The 20975-nt window shown below is 45.8% G+C and overlaps 1 protein-coding gene across 3 annotated transcripts in view; it reads right to left on the bottom strand.

Moving 5' to 3' along the window:
• Window positions 1-20975, bottom strand: part of LOC125455769 (protein phosphatase 1 regulatory subunit 36) — a 134619-nt gene that overhangs the window by 104480 nt on the left and 9164 nt on the right. For 2 of the 3 annotated variants that reach the window (XM_059649425.1, XM_059649427.1), the window contains exons 3-4: window positions 9851-9940; window positions 2329-2543 (exon numbers count right to left, since the gene is read on the bottom strand). In XM_059649425.1, the coding sequence (XP_059505408.1) occupies window positions 2329-2543; window positions 9851-9940 (305 nt within the window). The remainder of the gene's footprint in view (window positions 1-2328; window positions 2544-9850; window positions 9941-20975) is intronic. The other variant, XM_059649426.1, reaches the window with a different exon arrangement.

The raw sequence follows: 20975 nt of genomic DNA, 5'->3' as shown, positions 1-20975 counted from the left end.
ATAATCCTCACCCTAATTCTCAACCTAACCATAATCCTCACTCTATTCCTCACCCTAACCATAATCCTCATCCTAACCATAATCCTCACCCTAACCATATTCCTCACCCTAATCCTCAACCTCACCATAATCTTCACCCTAACCATAATCCTCACCCTAACCATAATCCTCACCCTAATTCTCAACCTAACCATAATCCTCACTCTATTCCTCACCCTAACCATAATCCTCATCCTAACCATAATCCTCACCCTAACCATATTCCTCACCCTAATCCTCAACCTCACCATAATCTTCACCCTAACCATAATCCTCACCCTAAACATAATCCTCACCCTAACCATAATCCTCACCCTATTCCTCACCATCACCCTAACCATAATCCTCACCCTAACCGTAATCCTCACCCTAATCCTCACCCTAAACATGATCCTCACCCGAACCATAATCCTCACCCTAAGCCTCACCCTAACCATAATCCTCACCCTATTCCTCACCCTAACCATATTCCTCACCCTAATCCTCAACCTCACCATAATCTTCACCCTAACCATAATCCTCACCCTAAACATAATCCTCACCCTAACCATAATCCTCACCCTAACCATATTCCTCACCCTATTCTTCACCCTAACCGTAATCCTCACCCTATTCTTCACCCTAACCATAATCCTCACCCTAACCATAATCCTAACCCTAATCCTCACCCTAATCATAATCTTCAACCTAATCCTCACCCCAACCACAATCCTCACCGTAATCCTCAACCTAATCCTCACCCTAACCATAGTCCTCACCCTAATCCTCAACCTAATCCTCACCCTAACCATAACCCTAACCTTAACCCTGAGCACGCCCCTCGGGTGATGGGAGCATAGAAAGCTGCTTATTAATGATCTGAGATTTGTAATTAAAGAGGCTGTTTTTACAAACAATAATCCCCATTACTGGGCTGTTCACTTGTTAGAATCTTGCCTCAATAACTATTGAGGTGTCAAGAAAGGCCTCACAGAACTTTCCACACGATTTTTCAACATACTATACATTATTCAGCTCCAGATAAGATTCTGCCCAAAGAGTATCAAGGGATGAGGGGATGGCGTGGAAAAGTGGGGTTGATGTCACTCAGCAACAATCATATCAAACAGTTGAGCAGATTCAACAGACCAAATGGGTTACTCTCGCAGCTGTTTCTTGTACAGTTAGACAGTGGACAGAATCGACATTGAGCAGGTTCTAAACAAGGAAGTGTAAATAGTGCAGAAAATGGAGGGGCTGTATTTTTAAAATTTGTTTATGGGATGTGGTCTTTTTTTAACCAATTCCTAACTGCCCCTTGGGAAGGTGGTGGTGAGCTGCCTTTCAGAGCCACTGCAGTCCATGTGCTTAGGGAGAGAATTCCAGGATTTTGACCCAGCAATAGTGAAGGAACAGCAATGTATTTCCAAGTCAGGATAGTGAGTGGTTTGGAGGGGAACGTGCAGGGGGTGGTGTTCCCATGTGTCTGCTGCTCTTGTCCTTCTAGATGGAAGTGGTTGTGGGTTTGGAAGGTGCTGCCTGAGGATCTTTGGAGAATTTCTGCAGGGCGTCTTGTAGATAGTACACATTGCTGTTCCTGAGCATCAGTGATCTTTGATGAATGTCTGTCATGCATCTTGTGCATACTGCTGGCGGTGAAGAATATGGATGTTTATGGATGTAGTAGACTACTTTGTCCTCAATAGTGTCAAGCTTCTTGAATGTTTTTGGAGCTGCACCCATCCAAACTCTTCCCAAGTCTGCAAGGAATTACAGTGAGTTGTGAAAGCAGCCCAGTCCATTACAGAAGCTCGCCTTTCTCTATCTACACTTCCTGCTGCCTCGGGAAAGCATCCAACATAATCAAACAGCCCTCTGGTCCCGGTTATACTCTCCTCCACCCTCTTCCTTCGGGCAGAAGATACAAAAGTTTGAAAACATACTCCAACAGATTCAAGAACAGCTTCTTCCCTGCTGTTATCAGAATTTTGAACAGACCTCTCTGGCGTTAATGTTAACCTCTCTCTCTGTGCACCTGCTTTGCAGCTGTAACACTGCATCCTGTACTCTGATGCATTTTCTATGGTACGACCCGCCTGTAAAGCGTGCAAGACAACACTTTTTACTGTGTCTCGGTACACAGGACAACAATCAATTAAACCAAACTAAGTATTCCATCATATGTGTGACTTGTGCCTGATGGTGGATAGACTTGGAGGAGTCAGGAGGTGGATTGCTCACACTATTGTGAATCACAATGCACGGAGGGGCTGAAATGAGTTGTATGTTAGCCGCTGTTGGAATTAGTACCTTTGAAAATGAATTGGAGGCAGTGATTGAGAAACGGAAGCATGCAAAGCGTAATATTGCATGTGATATGCTCACTTTTAACATCCTCGAGCGTAACATTTAGACTTGGTCGAGTTTTTGTTTGCGGGAGTTCAAGTGCAGATCCTTGTATTTTCACAGTGCTTAATGCTTTCTTCAGCAAAGCAATACTATGCCTGGTAATGCCAACCTTTGATCTGGTTTCAAAAAAACAAGATATTGTTATTATTTATCTATCATTTGTCTTCCTGTACGAAACTACATGTTGAAAACGCAAAACGAGAATATCGAATATTTTGAGGTGTCAAGGCAATATTTTAGCTTCGATTATGACTTTATGCACGGGGACTCCCTTAGAGGGTTTCTTGAAACAGTATGGAAATCATCCAATTAGAGATGGGGCCATACCAGAGGAATGAGCCTGACCAGGTGATCAAAGTTTCAGGGAGGGAGCATTTCAGGAATAGTGACCATAATTCTGTAAGTTTTAAGTTACTTTTGGATAAAGACAAGAGTAATCCTTAGCCGAGAGTATTAAAATGGGGGAAGGCCAGCAACTGTGATATTAGGAAGGAACTGGGAAATGTAGATTGAGGGCAGCTCTTTGAGGGTAAATGTACATATGTCATGCGGGAATATTTCAAAGGTCAGGACAGACCCAGTAGAGGGGGGCAACACAGTGGTATACAGTTGGGAGGGAGTTGCTCTGGGAGTCCTCAACATTGTACTCTACGAAGTCTCATGGCTTCAGGTTAAACATGGGCAGAGAAACCTCTTGCTGATCAGCACATCCCGTGCTCCCTCAGCTGATGAATCAGTACTCCTCCTCCATGTTGAACAACACTTAGAGGAAGCACTGAGGATGGCAAGGACACAAAATGTGCTCCGGATTTCAATATCCACTACCAAGACTGGCTCGGCAGCAGTACTGCTGATTGAGCTGGCCGGGTTCTAAAGGACAGAGCTGCTAGACTGGGTCTGCAGCAGGTGGCGAGGGAACCAACAAGAGGGAAAAATATACTCACTGTCATCACCAAACTACCTGCTGCCAGTGCTTCTGTCCATGACAGAGCGACTATCACAGAGTCCTTGTTGAGGCGAAGTCCTGCCTTCACATGGAGAATATCATGCTGTGTGACCCTACCACTGAACTAAACAGGACAGGCTTTGCACTGATCTAACAACTCAGGACTGGGCATCCATGAGGCGCTGTAGGCCGTCAACAGCAGCAGAACTGTACTCCGGCACAATCTGCAACCTCATGGCCCGGCATGTCCCCCACTCAACCATTACCATCAAGACAGGGGATTGACCCTGGTTCAATGGACAGTGCAGGAGGGCATGCCAGGAGCAGCACCAGGCATACCCGAAGATTAAGTATCAACCTGGTGAAGCCACCAAACAGGACTACCTGCACACCAAACAGCGAAAGCAGCAACTGATAGAGAGAGCTACAAAAACAGAGGTTTCTGAAACGGCTCAGCAGCTCTGGCAGCATCTGTGAAGAGAAATCAGAGTTGACATTTCAAGTCTGGTGACCCTTCCTCAGAACTGCTGGTAGCTAGGAAAATGTTGGTTTATATGCAGACGATGGGGAGGGGGAGGGGGGTAGGGAGTAAATGTTAGGTGGGGATAAGTCCAAAGAGAGAGAACAGCAGTTGGATAGATAAAGGAATTGGTAACAATCAGGCTGTGAGGGTGAATGGCTGTTAATGAAGATTGTGAGTAACTCACAATTGGTAGTGGGTAATGACAGGCTGTGAGATAATGAGGCCTGGTGTGTGGGGTAGGGGGTCAGGACATAAGAGAGTTCAGGCCCTAAAATTATTGAACTCCATATTGAGTCTGGAGGGCTGCAGGGTCCCCAAGTAGAAAATGAAGCATTGTTCCTCCAGCTTGCATTGGGCTTCACTGGAATACTGAAACAAGGCAGAGACAGAGATGTTGACCAGGGAACGGGTTGGCGTGTTAAAGTGACAGGCAGCTGGAAGCTCAGGGTCTCTTTTTGTGAATAGAGCATAGATGTTCTGTGAAGTGGTCACCCATTCTATGCTTCATTTCCCCAGTGTAGATGAAACCACATTGTGAGCAAAGGCTGTAAGTTAGGTTACAGAAGTAAAGGTAAATGATTGCTTCACCTGGAAGGTATATTTAGGCTTAAGGTTTTGGCAAAGATCTGTAGCTCGGATTGTGGGTGAGGTTGTTGATTTGCTCACTGAGCTGACTTTTTCATTTTGTTTTGTATATTTGGGCCCTTGAGTTTGCAGAGGGAGGAGGTAAATGGGCAGGTGTTGCACCTTCGCTGGTTACAGGGGAAGGTACCATAGGGATGCGAGGAAGTGTTAGGGATGAAGGAGGCACGGACCAGTGTGTCCTGGAGGGGACGGCCCCTGCGGAAGGCAGACAAGGGAGGGGAGGGGAATATGTGTCTGGTGATGGCAACTCGGTGGAGGTGGTGGAAATGGTGTCTGATGATCTTCTGGAATTGGATGCTGATGGGATGGTAGGTGAGGATAAGGGGAATCCTATCACTGTTGTGGTAGGGAAGAGAAGGGGTGAAGTGTGGGAGATGGGTCGGACCCAGTTGAGGGCCCTGTCGACAACGGAGCTGGGAAATCCTCGGTTGAGGAAGAAGGTGGACATTGTGGAGGCTCTCTTGTCGAAGCTGGCATCACTGAAACACTTGTGATGGAGATAGAGGAACTGAGAGAATGGGATGGAGTCTTTACAGGAAGCAGGGTGTGAGATGTATTGTCCAGGTGGCTGTGGGAGTCGGTGGGTTTATTGCGGATATTAGTGGCCTGTCTATCCCCAGAAGTGGAAACAGAAACGTCGAGGAAGGGAAGGGAAGAGTAAGAGGTAGACTAAATGAAAGTGAGGGCAGAATGGAAATTAGAAGTGGAATCGATGAACTTTTCCAATTCTGGAAGAAGCAGCACCAATGATATCATTGATATATTGGAGAACGGGTTGTCGTTAGGGACCAGAATAGAACTAGAACGAGGAATGTTCCACGAGACAAGCATAACAGGGGTCCATGGCCACCCACTGGCCTGAAGAAAATGAGAAGAATTAAAGGAGAAGTTGTTGAGAGCGAGGACGGGCTCGGCCAAGTGGAAGAGGGTGGGGTGGGTGGAGACGGTTTAGGCCTTTGCTCCAGGAAGAAGCGGAGAGCCCTAAGAGCCTCCTGGTGGGGGATGGAGCATGGCAGATAGACAGAGCTAATTGATTCCATAAACAACGGGTCAGATCTAAGCTCTGCAGTCCTGCCACATCCAGTTGTGAATGGTGGTGGTGGAGGAGGCAGCTCCACAAATATCCCCATCCTCAGTGATGGAAGAGCCCAGAACTTCAGTGCTAAAGATAAGGCTGAAGCATTTGCAGTAATCTTCAGCCAGAAGTGCCAAGTGGATGATCCATTTCAGCCTCCTCCAGTGGTCACAAGCATCGCAGATACTAGTTTTCAGCCAATTCGATTCACTCCACGTGACATCAAGAAATGGTTGGAGACACTGGATACTGCAAAGACTATGGACCCTGGCAACATTCCGGCAATGGTACTGAAGACTTGTCCTCCAGAACCTGCCGCTCCCCGAGCCAAGCTGTTCCAGTACGGTTACAACACTGGGAAACAATTAATAATGTGGAAAATTACCCAGGTACATCCTCTACATAAAAAAGCAGGAGAAATCCAACCCGGCCAATTTCCGCCCCATCAGTCTCCTCTCGACCATCAGTAAAGTGATGGAAGGTGTCAGTAACAGTGCTATCAAGCAGCACCTGCTCAGCAATAACCTGCTCAGTGACGCCCAGTTTGGGTTCCGCCAGGGCCACTCAGCTCCTGACCTCATTACAGCCTCGGTTCAAACATGGGCAAAAGAGCTAAATTCCAGAGGTGAGGTGAGAGTACTCCTCACCAAATTCCTAAGTACTTCTCACCAATTCCTATCATTCACATGAGTGCCATAAGACATTGGAATAGAAGTCGGCCATTCAGCCCATCAAGTATACTTTGCTATTCAATAAGATCATGGATGGTCTGATCATCCTCAGTTTCACTTTGCTGCATTTTCCTTATAACAGTTCCCGCCCTCATTTTTTTATAAAATGTATATTTCAGTCATGGATATACTTCACATAGTTTGGGATTATGTTTGGCATGGACCGGTTGGATTGAAGGGTCTGTTTCCATGCTGTATGACTCTATGACAGTGACTCTCTGAGAGTGACAAACCTTAATATAAAGGCTGCACTCAACTGAGTGTGACATCAAGAAGCCCGAGCAAAACTGGAATCAATGGGTGTCAGGGGGCAAAGTCTCCACTGGTTGGAGATGTTCCTGGTGCATCAGAAGATGGTTGTAGTTTTTGGAGGTCAGTCACCTCAACTCAGGTCCTCGGCCCATCCTTCTTTAGCTGCTTTATCAATGGCTTTTCCTCCATCATAAAGTCAGAAGTAGAGATTTTCATTGATGACCGCAATGCTCAACACTGTTCATGAATCCTCAGACACTGAAGCAGTCCATGTTCAAATGCAACAAGATCTGGACAACATCAAGGCTTGGACGGATATGCGACATGTGACATTCATGCCACAGAAATGCCTGACAATGACCATTTCCAATAAGACACAATCTAACCACCGCTCCTCATCATTTAATGGTGTTACCATCACTGAATGTCCAATGTCAACATCCTGGGGAATATCATTGACCAGAAAGTCAACTAGTCTAACTCTCTCACCATAGTGGCTACACGAGCAGGTCAGAAGCTGGGAATACTGGGGCAAGTATCTCACCTCCTGACTCCCCAAAGCCTGTCCACCATCTACAGGGCACAAGTCAGGAGTGGGATGGAATACTCCCCACTTGCCTGGGGAGTAACAACACTCAAGAAGCTTGACACAATCCAGGACAAAGCAGCCGCTTGACAGGCACCACATCCACAAGCATCCCACTCCCTCCACCACTGACGCTCAGTCGCAGCAGTGTGTACCATCTACAGATGCTCTGCAGAAAATCACCAAAGATTGCCACACAGAGATCAAGGGAAGGTGATGGCCTAGTGTTATTATCTCTGCTAATGCAGAGACCCAGATTCAAATCCCACTGTGGCAGATGGGAGAATTTGAATTCAATATAAGCTGTCGGAAATTAAGAATCCAATGATGACTGAAAATCCACTACCAATTGTCAGGAAAAACCCATCTGGTTCACTATCGTCCTTGAGGGAAGGAATCTGTCATCCTTGCCTAGTCTGGCCAGTATGTGACTCTAGACCCACAGCGATGTGGTTGACTATTAACTGCCCTCTGGGCAATTAGGGATGGGCAATAAATGCTGCCTGGCCAGTGACACCCTCATCCCATGAATGAATAAGGAAAAAAATAATACACTACCACCAAAACCCACAACCACTTCCATTTAGATGGACAAAAGCAGCAGCTACATGGGAATGCCAACCTCTTGTAAATTCCCTTCCAAGCCACTCAGTGCCCAGACTTAGAAATATATCACCACTCCTTCCCTAGGTCATAAACCTGGAATTCCCACTCTCAGGCCACTGTGTGTCTACATGCAACATATGGACTGCAACAGTTCAAGAGGCAGCTCACCGCCACCTTCTCGAGGGGCAACTAGAGATGGGTATTAAATGCTGGACAAGCCAGCTACACCCACATCCTAGGGTGATTAAAGAAAACAAAGTTATTCTTTAAAAAAAATTATTTTTGAGTTTATTGGAGAAACCCAGTGAAAGACTCTAACAGTAACAAAGAGAAACAAATTTGACCATTCTAGGTGACTAAATATGTTTATACATTTGTTATGGATCATGGATTAGTTAGCTTTGATTACCAATGCACCCATCAACATTAAAATCTGTAGGGCAGCATGGTTTACTAGAACTGCTTCTCCTAGTGTGTGTATTAATTGAGGCATGTTATCAATGATAATGGTTGGTGAGTTATTAATTACGTGTATTCAGTGGTTGTGACATTAAATCCAGTCATTCATCTCCACTGCAAATGGTCAAGTTGACGCAGTTCCCGATTGATCACCTGTTGAGAGTGGTGAATGTTTGTACTCTGACTGACTCTCCAATGCTCAATGGTTTGCTTGTCTTGTCAAAATGAAATTTGACTTTCTGCTGTTTCACCTTGATTTTCATTCAGCACTGCTTTTACTTCTGTTTTCTGTAGCTTTTTCGCTATTGGATAATTAGTCGTGTGTAGTGTGACATTAGTTTTTGCAGTGGACTACTCTCTATGCCTGCAGCAGAAATGTTTCTCCACTCAAACATTACCTTGTTTTGGAGCCACTTGATTTCTTTACAATTCCTTTGGTGATTTTCACTGTTGTCTCAGCTTTTCCATTTAGTTAGGGGCGGCAGGGTGGCTTAGTGCCTCACAGCACCAGGCACCCGGGTTCAATTCCACCTTCAGGTGACTGCCTGTGTGGAGTGTGCACATTCTCCCCTTGTCTGCGTGAGTTTCCTCCCACAGTCCAAAGATGTGCAGGCTAGGTGGATTGGTCATGCTAAATTACCCATAGTGTAAGCTAAGTGGGTGAACTATGGAAAAGGTTATGGGGATCAGATGGGATACACTTCGCAGGGTCAGTGCAGACTCCATGGTTGAATGGCCTCTATCTGCACTGGAGGGGTTCCATGATCATGTTTGACTTGTAGAGCACTTCTCTTCCTTTCTTCAAACCAGATGCAATTTAGCATCTCTCCTCTCACCACCTTTAGGATAATGACTGAATTTCCTTTGTACTATTTATAGTTATATGCCATTTTACGCTGTCAATTCATTATCTCCGCAATATGTTCTTGTGATCATTGGAATGTGCCACTGTTTTTGGGTCATCCTTTTATCATGACTCTTGCCACACTTTTTCTAAATTCATTCATGGATAAGAGCAATGCTGGCTAGGCAGCATTTATTGCCCATCCCTAATTGCCTAGAGGGCAGTTAAGAGTCAATCACATTGCTCTGGGTCTGGAGTCACATGTAGGCCTGACCAGGTAGGAATGGCAGTTTCCTTCCCTAAAGGACATGAGTGAACCAGATGGGTTTTTCCTACAATCAATAGTAGCCTGTGGCAGACAGCTGCAGAGAACCTCCGGCCTATTTTGCCACTAAGACATTGAGAAAAGGGAGCTCCTTTGATTTCAAATTTGAGTGCTGGAGGCACTCATTAAGATGTACAAAGAAAATCTTACAAGCAACAGGAAATTCGAATATAGCAGAAGTCTCAGCTATGTATTGGAAATACTGACAGGTAGAAAGTTGGATGTCATTCCATCAAAGGCACATTTCTCAGAGCTCAGCAATGATGTTTGAGAGGGCTGGACCCAGCAGGGATGTTGGAAAGTGTCCAGTCTATCTCAGGTTAGATGAAAAAGTGAAATTCACGCAAACTTTCAGCCTTCATCAGCTGACTAGCTGAATAGCCTACTCCTGCTGTTATATTCTTACTAAATGTAAAAAACTCGCCACTTACTTCTCAAAGTCTTGGTCAAAAGGCTCCAGATGAGTTCGAACTTTAGTTGTTGACTTTTTTTCTTTAGGTTCAGGAACAATTAGTGTGTTGCTAAACAAATACATAGAGAATACATTCAGCACAAATGAAAGGTGAACTGGAGGATATCCTTTATGTTATACTGAATTCTAGAAAAATGCAACAATGCACATCATAACAAGAACCCTCTGCTCAATATCCCTCCCTGGGGCTTCCTGAATGAGCAAATGTCACTTCCCATACATCTCTACTAATTGATGAAAACACACAAACTGGTAACACCCATGTGCACCTCACTTACCCACCCTGTAATCACCTGTTCAACACTGCCCCAATGCCTCACCTTTCATTTCAGTGTCCCACTTGAATACAATCTATCCTCAGGTATGTTTTTGAATCAAACAGTGGGAAATATGGGAAGTCACAAAGAAATTCATAGAGTCCCAGAATCATACAGCATAGAAACAGGCCCTTCAACCCATCATGTCTATGCTGTCCAAACTACACTAGTCCCATTTACCTGCATTTGGTCCATAGCCTGCTGTGCCCTGGCAGTTTATGTGCTCATCCAGATGTTTCTTCAATGTTGTGGGAGTATCTGTTGCACCACCCTCTCAGGCTGCACATTCTATATTCCTACCACCCTCCGGGTGAAAAACATTATCCTCTGATCTTTTCTAAACCAGTTACTTCTCACCCTAAACTTATGCTTTCTGGTCTTAGGCACGTCTGCTGCGGGGAAAGGTTCTCATGATCTCATAAAATTTTGTTTACCTCGAGGAGATCCCCCTCTGCTCTAGGGAAAACAAATCCAGCCTATCCAGTCTCTCCTCATATCTGAGACTTTCCATGTCAGGCAATGTCCAGGTGAATCTCCTCTGCACCCTCCCCAGTGTTATCACATCCTTCCGATAGAACTGCACACGGTATTCCATCTGTGGCCCGACCAATGTTTTATAAAGTTGCAACAAGGCTTCCCTGTTGCTATATTCTACACACTGGTTAATGAAGGCAAGCATCCTGTGTGCCTGCTTCACTACTCTATCCACCTGTGCTGACACCTTCAGGGATCTATGGACTTGGACACTTTGTTCCTCAGTACTCCCTAGGGACCTACCATTCATTGTGTATGTCCTTCCCTTATTAGAGCTCCCAAAATGCATCACCTCACACTTATTGGCATTACATTCCATCTGACATTGCTCTGCCAAATTTACCACAGAGTCATAGAGTAATACAGCATGGAAACAGGCCCTTTGGCCCAAACTCGTCCATACTTAGATAATTCCAACTGTCCGCATTTGATCCATATCCGTCTAAACCCTTCATATCCATGTACCTATTCAAGGACACCTATTCGGTGTCCATGTACACAGATCCTTGAAAGTTGCCAACCAGGTTGACAGGGCTGTTAAGAAGGCATACAGTGTTTTAGCTTTTATTAATAGAGGGATCGAGTTCCGGAACCAAGAGGTTATGGTGAAGCTGTACAAAACTCTGGTGCGGCCGCACTTGGAGTATTGTGTACAGTTCTGGTCACCGCATTATGAGAAGGATGTGGAAGCTTTGGAAAGGGTGCGAGGAGATTTACTAGGATGTTAGATAATAAAATGTGAGGCTGGATGAACACAGCAGGCCCAGCAGCATCTCAGGAGCACAAAAGCTGACGTTTCGGGCCTAGACCCTTCATCCGGGTCTAGGCCCGAAACGTCAGCTTTTGTGCTCCTGAGATGCTGCTGGGCCTGCTGTGTTCATCCAGCCTCACATTTTATTATCTTGGATTTTCCAGCATCTGCAGTTCCCATTATCACTTTACTAGGATGTTGCCTGGTATGGAGGGAAGGTCTTACGAGGAAAGGCTGAGGGACTTGAGGCTGTTTTCATCAGAAAGAAGAAGGTTAAGAGGTGACTTAATTGAAACATATAAAATAATCAGAGGGTTAGACAGGGTGGATAGGGAGAGCCTTTTTCCTAGGATGGCGACGGCGAGCACGAGGGGGCACAGCTTCAAATTGAGGGGTGAAAGATATAGGACAGATGTCAGAGGTAGTTTCTTTACTCAGAGAGTAGTAAGGGAATGGAACGCTTTGCCTGCAATGGTAGTAGATTCGCCAACTTTAGGTACATTTAAGTCGTCATTGGATAAGCATATGGACGTACATGGAATAGTGTAGGTTAGATGGACTTGAGATCGGTATGACAGGTCGGCACAACATCGAGGGCCGAAGGGCCTGTACTGTGCTGTAATGTTCTATGTTCTATGTTCTATGTAAACCACAAGACCATAAGACATAGCTGCAGAAATTAGGCCATTCTGCCCATCGAGCCTGCTCCACCATTCATCATGGCTAATAAGTTCCTCAACCCCATTCTCCCGCTTTCTCCCTGTAACCCTTGATCCCCTTGATAACCAAGAACCTATCTATCTCAGTCTTAAATGTACTCAATGACCCGGCCTGCACAGCCTTCTGTGGCAGTGAATTCCATAGATTCACCACTCTCTGGCTGAAGAAGTTTCTCCTTATCTCCGTTCTAAAAGGTCTTCCCTTTTCTCTAAGGCACTGCCCTCAGGTCCTAGTCTCTCCTACCAATGGAAACATCTTCCCTACATTCACTCTGTCCGGGCCATTCAGTATTCTGTAAATTTCAATTAGATTCCCCCTCATCCTTCTAAACTCCATCGAGTATAGACCCAGAGTTCTCAAAAGTTCCTCAAATGTTAAGCATTTCATTCCTGGGACCATTCTCGTGAACGTCCTCTGAACACGTTCCAGGTGACATCCTTCCTGAGATATGGGGCCCAAATCTGCATGCAATACTCCAAATGTGGCCTCACCAGAGCCTTATACAGCCTCAGAAGTACATCCCTGCTTTTATAAGGCCTCTCAAAATAAATGCCAATGTTGCATTTGCCTTCCTAACTACTGACTCAACCTGCAAGTTTACGTGGAGAGAATCCTGGACTAGAATTCCCAAGTGTCTTTGCCCTTCAGACTTCTGAATTTTCTCCCCATCTAGAAAATAGTCCATGCTTTTATTCTTCTTACCAAAGTGCATGACCTCACACTTTCCCACGTTGTACTCCATCTGCCACTTCTTTTCCCACTCTCCTAACCTGTCCAAATCCTCTGCAGCCTCCCCACCTCCTCAATACTACCTGTCCCTCCACCTATCTTTGTATCATTTGCAAACTTAGCCAGAATACCCTCAGTTCCTTCATCTACATCATTATGTACAAAGTGAAAAGCTGTGGCCCCAGCACTGACCCTTGTGGAACACCACTTGTCACCAGCTGCCAGCCTGAGAAAGACCCCTTTAACCCTACTCTCTGCTTTCTACCAGACAGCCAATCTTCTATCCATGCTAGTACCTTGCCTCTAACACCGTGGGCCTTTATCTTACTCAGCAGCCTCCTGTGTGGCACCTTGTCAAAGGCCTTCTGGAATTCCAGGTAGATAACATCCATTGGCTCTCCTTGGTCTAATCTGCTCATTACTTCCTCAAAGAATTCTAACAGATTTGTCAGGCATGACCTCTCCTTGATGAATACGTGCTGACTTTGCCCTATTTTACCATGCACTTCCAAGTATTCAGAAATCTCATACTTCACAATCGACAGACGTTTTTTTTGAAATGTTGCTATTATACCTACCTCAACCCGATCTTCTGCATACAAAACAATATTTTCCCAGCTACCATCAGTTCTGAGGAATGGTCACTTGACTCAAAACGTTAACTCTGAATTCTCTACACAGATACTGCCAGACCTCCTGAGCTTTTCCAGCAATTTCTGTTTTTGATCCTCAATTATCTGTTGCCTAATTGCAGGGGCCTGGTTGCTGTTGGGTTAATGGGCTTCTCACAGCAGACCAGGCTTGGCATCACTGCTTTGAGGACTGGAGAGACTGGTGGAGTACATGTGATTCCTCAGCAAATGAGAAGACATGCCCGCTTGTATAGCCCAGGCCTCTCAGCCATCAGCACTTATTTTGGATTCAGCGACCACCTATCCCACAATGAAATCACCCAGAGACAGGGAGAGGGATGGGGAGAGTATGCAGCCTAAAGGAGGGAGGGTTGAGGTGTCTGGAGTGCCCACTGGCCTGGATGCAGCGGCTGGAGTTACAGTACAAAACTTTGAAGATTCTAAGACACACCCTCCCAACACCATCCAATGTTGTTTTGTCCCAGAGTGACTGTCGATGAATGATATTGAAAATCTTTTTGAAATCACAGACATTGACAATGAGTAGTTCCTGAGATTCCGGGCACTGTTCTATGTTATAACAGCCTGTGCCAGTCCGAAAACCTGCTTGTTCTTCATGATTCAGGTTATATATTAGGGATAAAGGAACTGAGGATATTGTTGCTAAGTTTGCAGATGACACAAAGATAGTTGGATGAACAGGTACCGTTCAGGAGACAGGATGGATGCAGAAGGACTCGGACAGGCTAGGAGAGTGGGCGCAGAAGTGGTAGACGGAATGCAATGTGAGAAAGTGTGGTACGAAGAATAGCATCATCGAATCATAGAGTTGTACAGCATGGGAATAGACACTTCAGTTCAACTGGTACAGGCCAGATTTCCAGAAATAATCTAGTCCCATTGTCAGGATTTGGTCCATATCTCTCAGAGACCCATCCTATTCATATACCCATCCACATGCCTTTTAAATGTTGTGGACGTGCTGGCATTGAACTGGGGCCAGGAGGTTTTGGAGTAGATCTGTAGCTTGTGTTGTGAGTGTTGAGGTTGGTTGTCTCACTGAGCTGGTTTGCTGTTCCGCAGACGTTTCGTTACCATGCTGGGTAACATCCTTAGTGCAGCCTCTGATGGAGCGTCGGTGTGTTTTCCTGCCTGGCTTTTAAACTCTGGGGTCCATCGCGATGGATTGCCTCACTTCCGGGTTTCCTCTGTAGTGGAATGTACATGGGGTCGAGTTCAATGTGTTTATTAATAGCCTGCTTCGTGGAGTGCCATGCTTCCAGGAATTCCCATTCCTGTCTCTGCCTGGCCTGTCCCAGGATCTTGGTGTTGTCCCAGTCGAAGTGGTGGTTCTCCTTCCCCATGTGGATTGGGATGAGTGAGTATCGGTCGTGTCTTTTTGTAGCCAATTGGTGCTCATGTACTCTTGTTGTTAGTTCCCTTCCTGTTTGTCCGATGTGGTGTTTCCCGCAGTCTCTGCAGAGGATCTTGTAGATTGCATTGGTCCCGTCTGTGGCAGAGAATGGGTCTGTAGTTTGGGTGAGCACTTGTCATAGTGGGTGGGTGGGTGGGTGGGTGGATGGATGGATGGATGGGCGGACGGACGGATGACAGATAATTGAGGGTCAAAAATTGAGGATCAGAAACAGAAATTGCTGGAAAAGCTCAGGAGGTCTGGCATATTCAGGAGTGTGTCTGTGTGAGACTGTATAGTGTAGTGGGGTCACCTGTAGCACAGCATGAACTGAACATCCCGGTTGAGGCTGTCCTCATGGGTATGGAACTTGGCTATCAGCCTCTGCTGGGCAACTCTGCATTGTTGTGCATCCAGAAGTCCATTTTGTAAATTCCTACTTTAGAAATAAAATCAGTCTGACTCCAAGCCAAGATACAAATAGATTCCAGACAAATCCTCACAATTAACAAGCACTGTCTGACCTACAATGTCACCTCTTCTTTACAGAGATAAAACCTTCAGTTCATTCAGGGCAGTAACTTGAAAGTAATTTCGGGATTTTCATATACATGCTCATCAGTTAAAACCTTCTAACTAATTAAAGATTTAACAGCATCTTCGGTTTGTTTAGTACACCCTCATCAACGGTGTGACCCTTAGATCTTTTACTTGTAAATTCTGTGTATGATAGTACCTCTCTTACTAACATCTGAAGAAGGAGGAAAGCTGCGAAAGCTTGTGTTTTCAAATAAACCTGTTGGGAGATAACCTGGTGTCGTAAGACCATAAGACATGGGAGTGGAAGTAAGGCCATTCGGCCCATCAAGTCCACTCTGCCATTTAAATCATGGCTGATGGGCATTTCAACTCCACTTCCCTGTACTCTCCCCATAGCCCTTGATTCCTTGTGAGATCAAGAATTTACTGATCTCTGCCTTGAAGACATTTAATGTCACGGCCTCCACTGTGCTCCGTGGCAATGAATTCCACAAACCCACCACTCTCTGGCTGAAGAAATGTCTCCTCATTTCCGTTTTAAATTTACCCCCTCTAATTCTAAGGCTGTGCCCATGGGTCCTAGTCTCCCCCGCTAATGGAAACAACTTCCCAGCATCCACCCCTTCTAAACCATACATTATCTTGTAAGTTTCTATTAGATCTCCCCTCAACCTTCTAAACTCTAATGAATACATTCCCAGGATCTTTAGCCGTTCATCATACGTTAAACCTACCATTCCAGGGATCATCCGTGTTAATCTCCGCTGGACACACTCCAGGGCTAGTATGTCCTTCCTGGAGATGTGGGGCCCAAAATTGGACACAGTATTCTAAATGGGACCTAACTAGAGCCTTATAAAGCCTCAGAAGCACATCGCTGCTTTTATATTCCAACCCTCTTGAGATAAACGACAACATTACATTCGCTTTCTTAATCACGGACTCTACCTGCAAGTTAAACTTTAGAGAATCCTGGACCAACACTCCCAGATCCCTTTGTACTTTCTGACTGAAAAGATCAGAAACAAGTACAATATTGTAACTGTACCATCCTCCACTACTTCCTCCAGCAGCTTGTACCAGACACACACCACGCTCTGCATGAAAAAATTGCCCCTTAGGTCCCTTTTAAATCTTTTTCCTCTCACCTTAAACCTATGCCCTCTAGTTTTGGACTCCTCCACTCTGGGAAAGGACCTTGGCTATTCACCCTATCTATGTCCCTTATGATTTTATAAACCTCTAGAAAGTCACTCCTCAGCCTCCGACGCTCCAGGGAAAATAATCCCAGCCAATTCAGCCTCTCCCTGCAGCTCAAACCCTGCAATCCTGGCAACATCCTTGTAAATATTTTCTGAACCCTTTAAAGTTTCACAACATCCTTCCTACAGCAGGGAGACCAGAACTGAACACAATATTCCAAAAGTGGCCGAACCAATGTCCTGTATATTTTTGTTTTCTGGTTGCAGCAGCAGCGCGAGCGGGAGCTTGGAGCAGGAGCCTGTTGGGAAGCCGGTGAGTCACTGTTTTTGAATTGTTAAAAAGCTTACCTTGTGAATAGGCGGAGCGTACGCTGAGCAGGAGCCAACACGGGACTGGTGACTGAGTGAGGTAACATATTTATGTGGTTGCGTTACCCGAAACACTATGCGGGTAGTGTCTCCCACCCATCCTCCTCCTCTAACCAAAAAAACAGGTTCTGAGTGCCTGATTGGTAGGTAACAAGTTTATTTTTTATTCTTTATTTTTTAAGTCTTGGGAATTTAGAATAATGGGAACGGAGCTCAGGGCAGTTGAATGTTCCTCCTGCAGAACGTGGGAGATAAGGGTCACCACTAGTGTCCCTGCTGACTACATCTGCGGGAAGTGCACCCAACTCCAGCTCCTTGAAAACCACGTTAGGGAACTGGAGCTGGAGCTGGATGAACTTCGGATCATTCGGGAGGCAGAGGGGGTTATTGAGAGGAGTTACAGGGAGATAGTCACTCCTCAGGGACAGGAAAAAGGCAGATGGGTTACGGTCAGGGGACGGAAAGGGAACCGGCAGGCAGGGCAGGGATCCCCTGTGGCCATTCCCCTCAACAATAAGTATACCGTTTTGGATACTGTTGCGGGGTATGACTTACCAGGGGAAAGCAGTGGGGCACAGGTCTCTGGCACAGACTCTGTCCCTGCTGCTCAGAAGGGAAGGGGGAAGAGGAGCAGAGCATCAGTCATTGGGGACTCCATAGTTAGGGGGACAGATAGGAGGTTCTGTGGGACGAGAGAGACTCACGGTTGGTGTGTTGCCTCCCAGGTGCCAGGGTGCATGATGTCTCTGATCGTGTTTTTGGGATTCTTAAGGGGGAGGGGGAGCAGCCCCAAGTCGTGGTCCACATTGGCACCAACGACATAGGTAGGAAGAGTGATGGGGATTTAAGGCAGAAATTCAGGGAGCTAGGATGGAAGCTGAGAGCTAGGACGAACAGAGTTGTTGTCTCTGGTTTGTTGCCCGTGCCACGTGCTAGCGAGGCAAGGACTAGGGAGAGAAAGGAGTTGAACACGTGGCTACAGGGATGGTGCAGGAGGAAGGGCTTTGGATTCTTGGATAATTGGGGCTCTTTCTGGGGTAGGTGATACCTCTACAAGCAAGATGGTCTTCACCTGAACCAGAGGGGTACCGATATCCTGGGGGGGGAAATTTGCTAAGGCTGTTCAGGTGGGTTTAAACTAATTCAGCAGGGGGATGGGCACCAAAATTGTAGGTTGACTACAGAAAAGGTTGAGAGTAGGGTGGTTCGAAATAAAGCTTCAGGGAAGCAAGATGGCACCGGCAAGCAAGAAGTTGGTTTGAAGTGTGTCTACTTCAATGCCAGGAGCGTCCGGAATAAGGTGGGTGAACTTGCAGCATGGGTTAGTACCTGGGACTTCGATGTTGTGGCCATTTCGGAGACATGGATAGAGCAGGGACAGGAATGGTTGCTGCAGGTTCCGGGATTTAGATGTTTCAGTAAGAACAGAGAAGATGGTAAAAGGGCTGGAGGTGTGGCATTGTTGGTCAAGGACAGCATTACAGTTGCAGAAAGGATGCTTGGGGACTCGTCAACTGAGGTAGTATGGGCTGAGGTTAGAAACAGTAAAGGAGAGGTCACCCTGTTGGGAGTTTTCTATAGGCCTCTGAATAGTTCCAGAGATGTAGAGGAAAGGACAGCAAAGATGATTCTCGATAGGATGAGAGAGACAGGGTAGTTGTCATGGGGGACTTCAACTTTCCAGATATTGACTGGGAACACTACAGTTCAAGTACTATGGATGGGTCAGTTTTTGTCCAGTGTGTGCAGGAGGGCTTCCTGACACAGTATGTAGACAGGCCAACAAGGGGCGAAGCCACATTAGATTTGGTACTGGGTAATGAGCCCGGCCAGGTGTTAGATTTGGAAGTAGGTGAGCACTTTGGTGATAGCGATCACAATTCTGTTATGTTTACTTTAGTGATGGAAAGGGATAGGTGTATACCACTGGGCAAGAGTTATAGCTGGGGGAAAGGCAATTACGATGAGATTAGGGAAGATTTAGGGAGCATAGGATGGGGAAGGAAACTGCAGGGGATGGGCACATTAGAAATGTGGAGCTTATTCAAGGAAAAGCTCCTGTGTGTCCTGGATAAGTATGTACTTGTCAGGCAGGGACGAAGCTGTAGAGTGCGGGAGCAGTGGTTTACGAAGGAGGTGGAATCTCTCTTCAAGAGAAAGAAGAAGGCTTATGTTAGGATGAGATGTGAAGGCTCAGTTAGGGCACTTGAGGGCTATGAGGTAGCCAGGAAAGACCTAAAGAGAGAGCTCAGAAGAGCCAGGAGGAGACATGAGAAGTTGTTGGCGGATAGGATCAGAGTAAACCCTAAGGCTTTCTATAGGTATTTAAGGAATAAAAGAATGACGAAAGTAAGATTAGGGCCAATCAAGGATAGTAGTGGGAAGTTGTGTGTGGAGTCAAAGGAGATAGGGGAAGCGCTAAATGAATATTTTTCAACAGTATTCACTCACGAAAATGACAATGTTGTCGAGGTGAATACTGAGATACAGGCTACTAGACTAGGTGGGATTGAGGTTCACAAGGAAGAGGTATTAGAAATCCTTCAGAGGGTGAAGATAGATAAGTCCCCTGGGCCGGATGGGATTTATCCTCGGATCCTCTGGGAAGCCAGGGAAGAGATTGCCGAGCCTTTGGCATTGATCTTTAACTCGTCATTGTCTACAGGAATAGTGCCAGATGACTGGAGAATAGCAAATGTGGTTCCCCTGTCCAAGAAGGGGAGTAGAGACAACCCTGGTAATTATAGACCAGTGAGCCTTACCTCAGTTGTTGGTAAAGTGTTGGAAAAGGTTATAAGGGATTGGGTTTATAATCATCTAGAAAAGGATAAATTGATTAGGGATAGTCAGCACGGTTTTGTGAAGGGAAGGTCATGCCTCACAAACCTTATTGAGTTCTTTGAGAAGGTGACCAAACAGGTAGATAAGAGCAAACCGGTTGATGTGGTGTATATGGATTTCAGCAAGGTGTTTGATAAGGTTGCCCTCAATAGGCTATTGTACAAAATGCGGAGGATTGTAATTGTGGGAGATATACCAGGTTGGATCGGAAATTGGCTTGCTGAAAGAAGACAGAGGGTGGTAGTTGATGGGAAATGTTCATTCTGGAGACCAGTTACTAGTGGTGTACCACAAGGGTCGGTGTTGGGTCCACTGCTGTTTGTCATTTTTATGAATGACCTTGATGAGGGCGTAGAAGGATGGGTTAGTAAATCTGCAGATGGCACTAAGGTCGGTGGAGTTGTGGATAGTGACGAAGGATGCTGTAGATTGCAGAGAGACATAGATAAGCTGCAGAGCTGGGCTGAGAGGTGGCAAATGGAGTTTAATGCAGACAAGTGTGAGGTAGGAGTAACCGGAAGGCAAAGTACAGGGCTAATGGTAAGATTCTTAGTAGTGTAGATGAGCAGAGAGATCTCGGTGTCCATGGACACAGATCCTTGAATGTTGCCACCCAGGTTGACAGGGCTGTTAAGAAGGCATACAGTGTTTTCGCTTTTATTAATAGAGGGATCGAGTTCCGGAACCAAGAGGTTATGGTGAAGCTGTACAAAACTTTGGTGTGGCCGCACTTGGAGTATTGTGTACAGTTCTGGTCACCGCATTATAAGAAGGATGTGGAAGCTTTGGAAAGGGTGCAGAGGAGATTTACTAGAATGTTGCCTGGTATGGAGGGAAGGTCTTACGAGGAAAGGCTGAGGGACTTGAGGCTGTTTTCATTAGAGAGAAGAAGGTTGAGAGGTGCCTTAATTGAATCATATAAAATAATCAGAGGGTTAGATAGGGTGGATAGGGAGAGCCTTTTTCCTAGGATGTGACGGCGAGCAAGAGGGGGCATAGCTTTAAATTGAGGGGTGAAAGATATAGGACAGATGT

The sequence above is a fragment of the Stegostoma tigrinum genome, chromosome 10, assembly GCF_030684315.1.
Source record: "Stegostoma tigrinum isolate sSteTig4 chromosome 10, sSteTig4.hap1, whole genome shotgun sequence".
In the NCBI taxonomy this organism is placed as follows: domain Eukaryota; kingdom Metazoa; phylum Chordata; class Chondrichthyes; order Orectolobiformes; family Stegostomatidae; genus Stegostoma; species Stegostoma tigrinum.
Note: the sequence above shows the minus strand (reverse complement) of the source record. Positions and strands in the feature narration are given on the sequence as shown.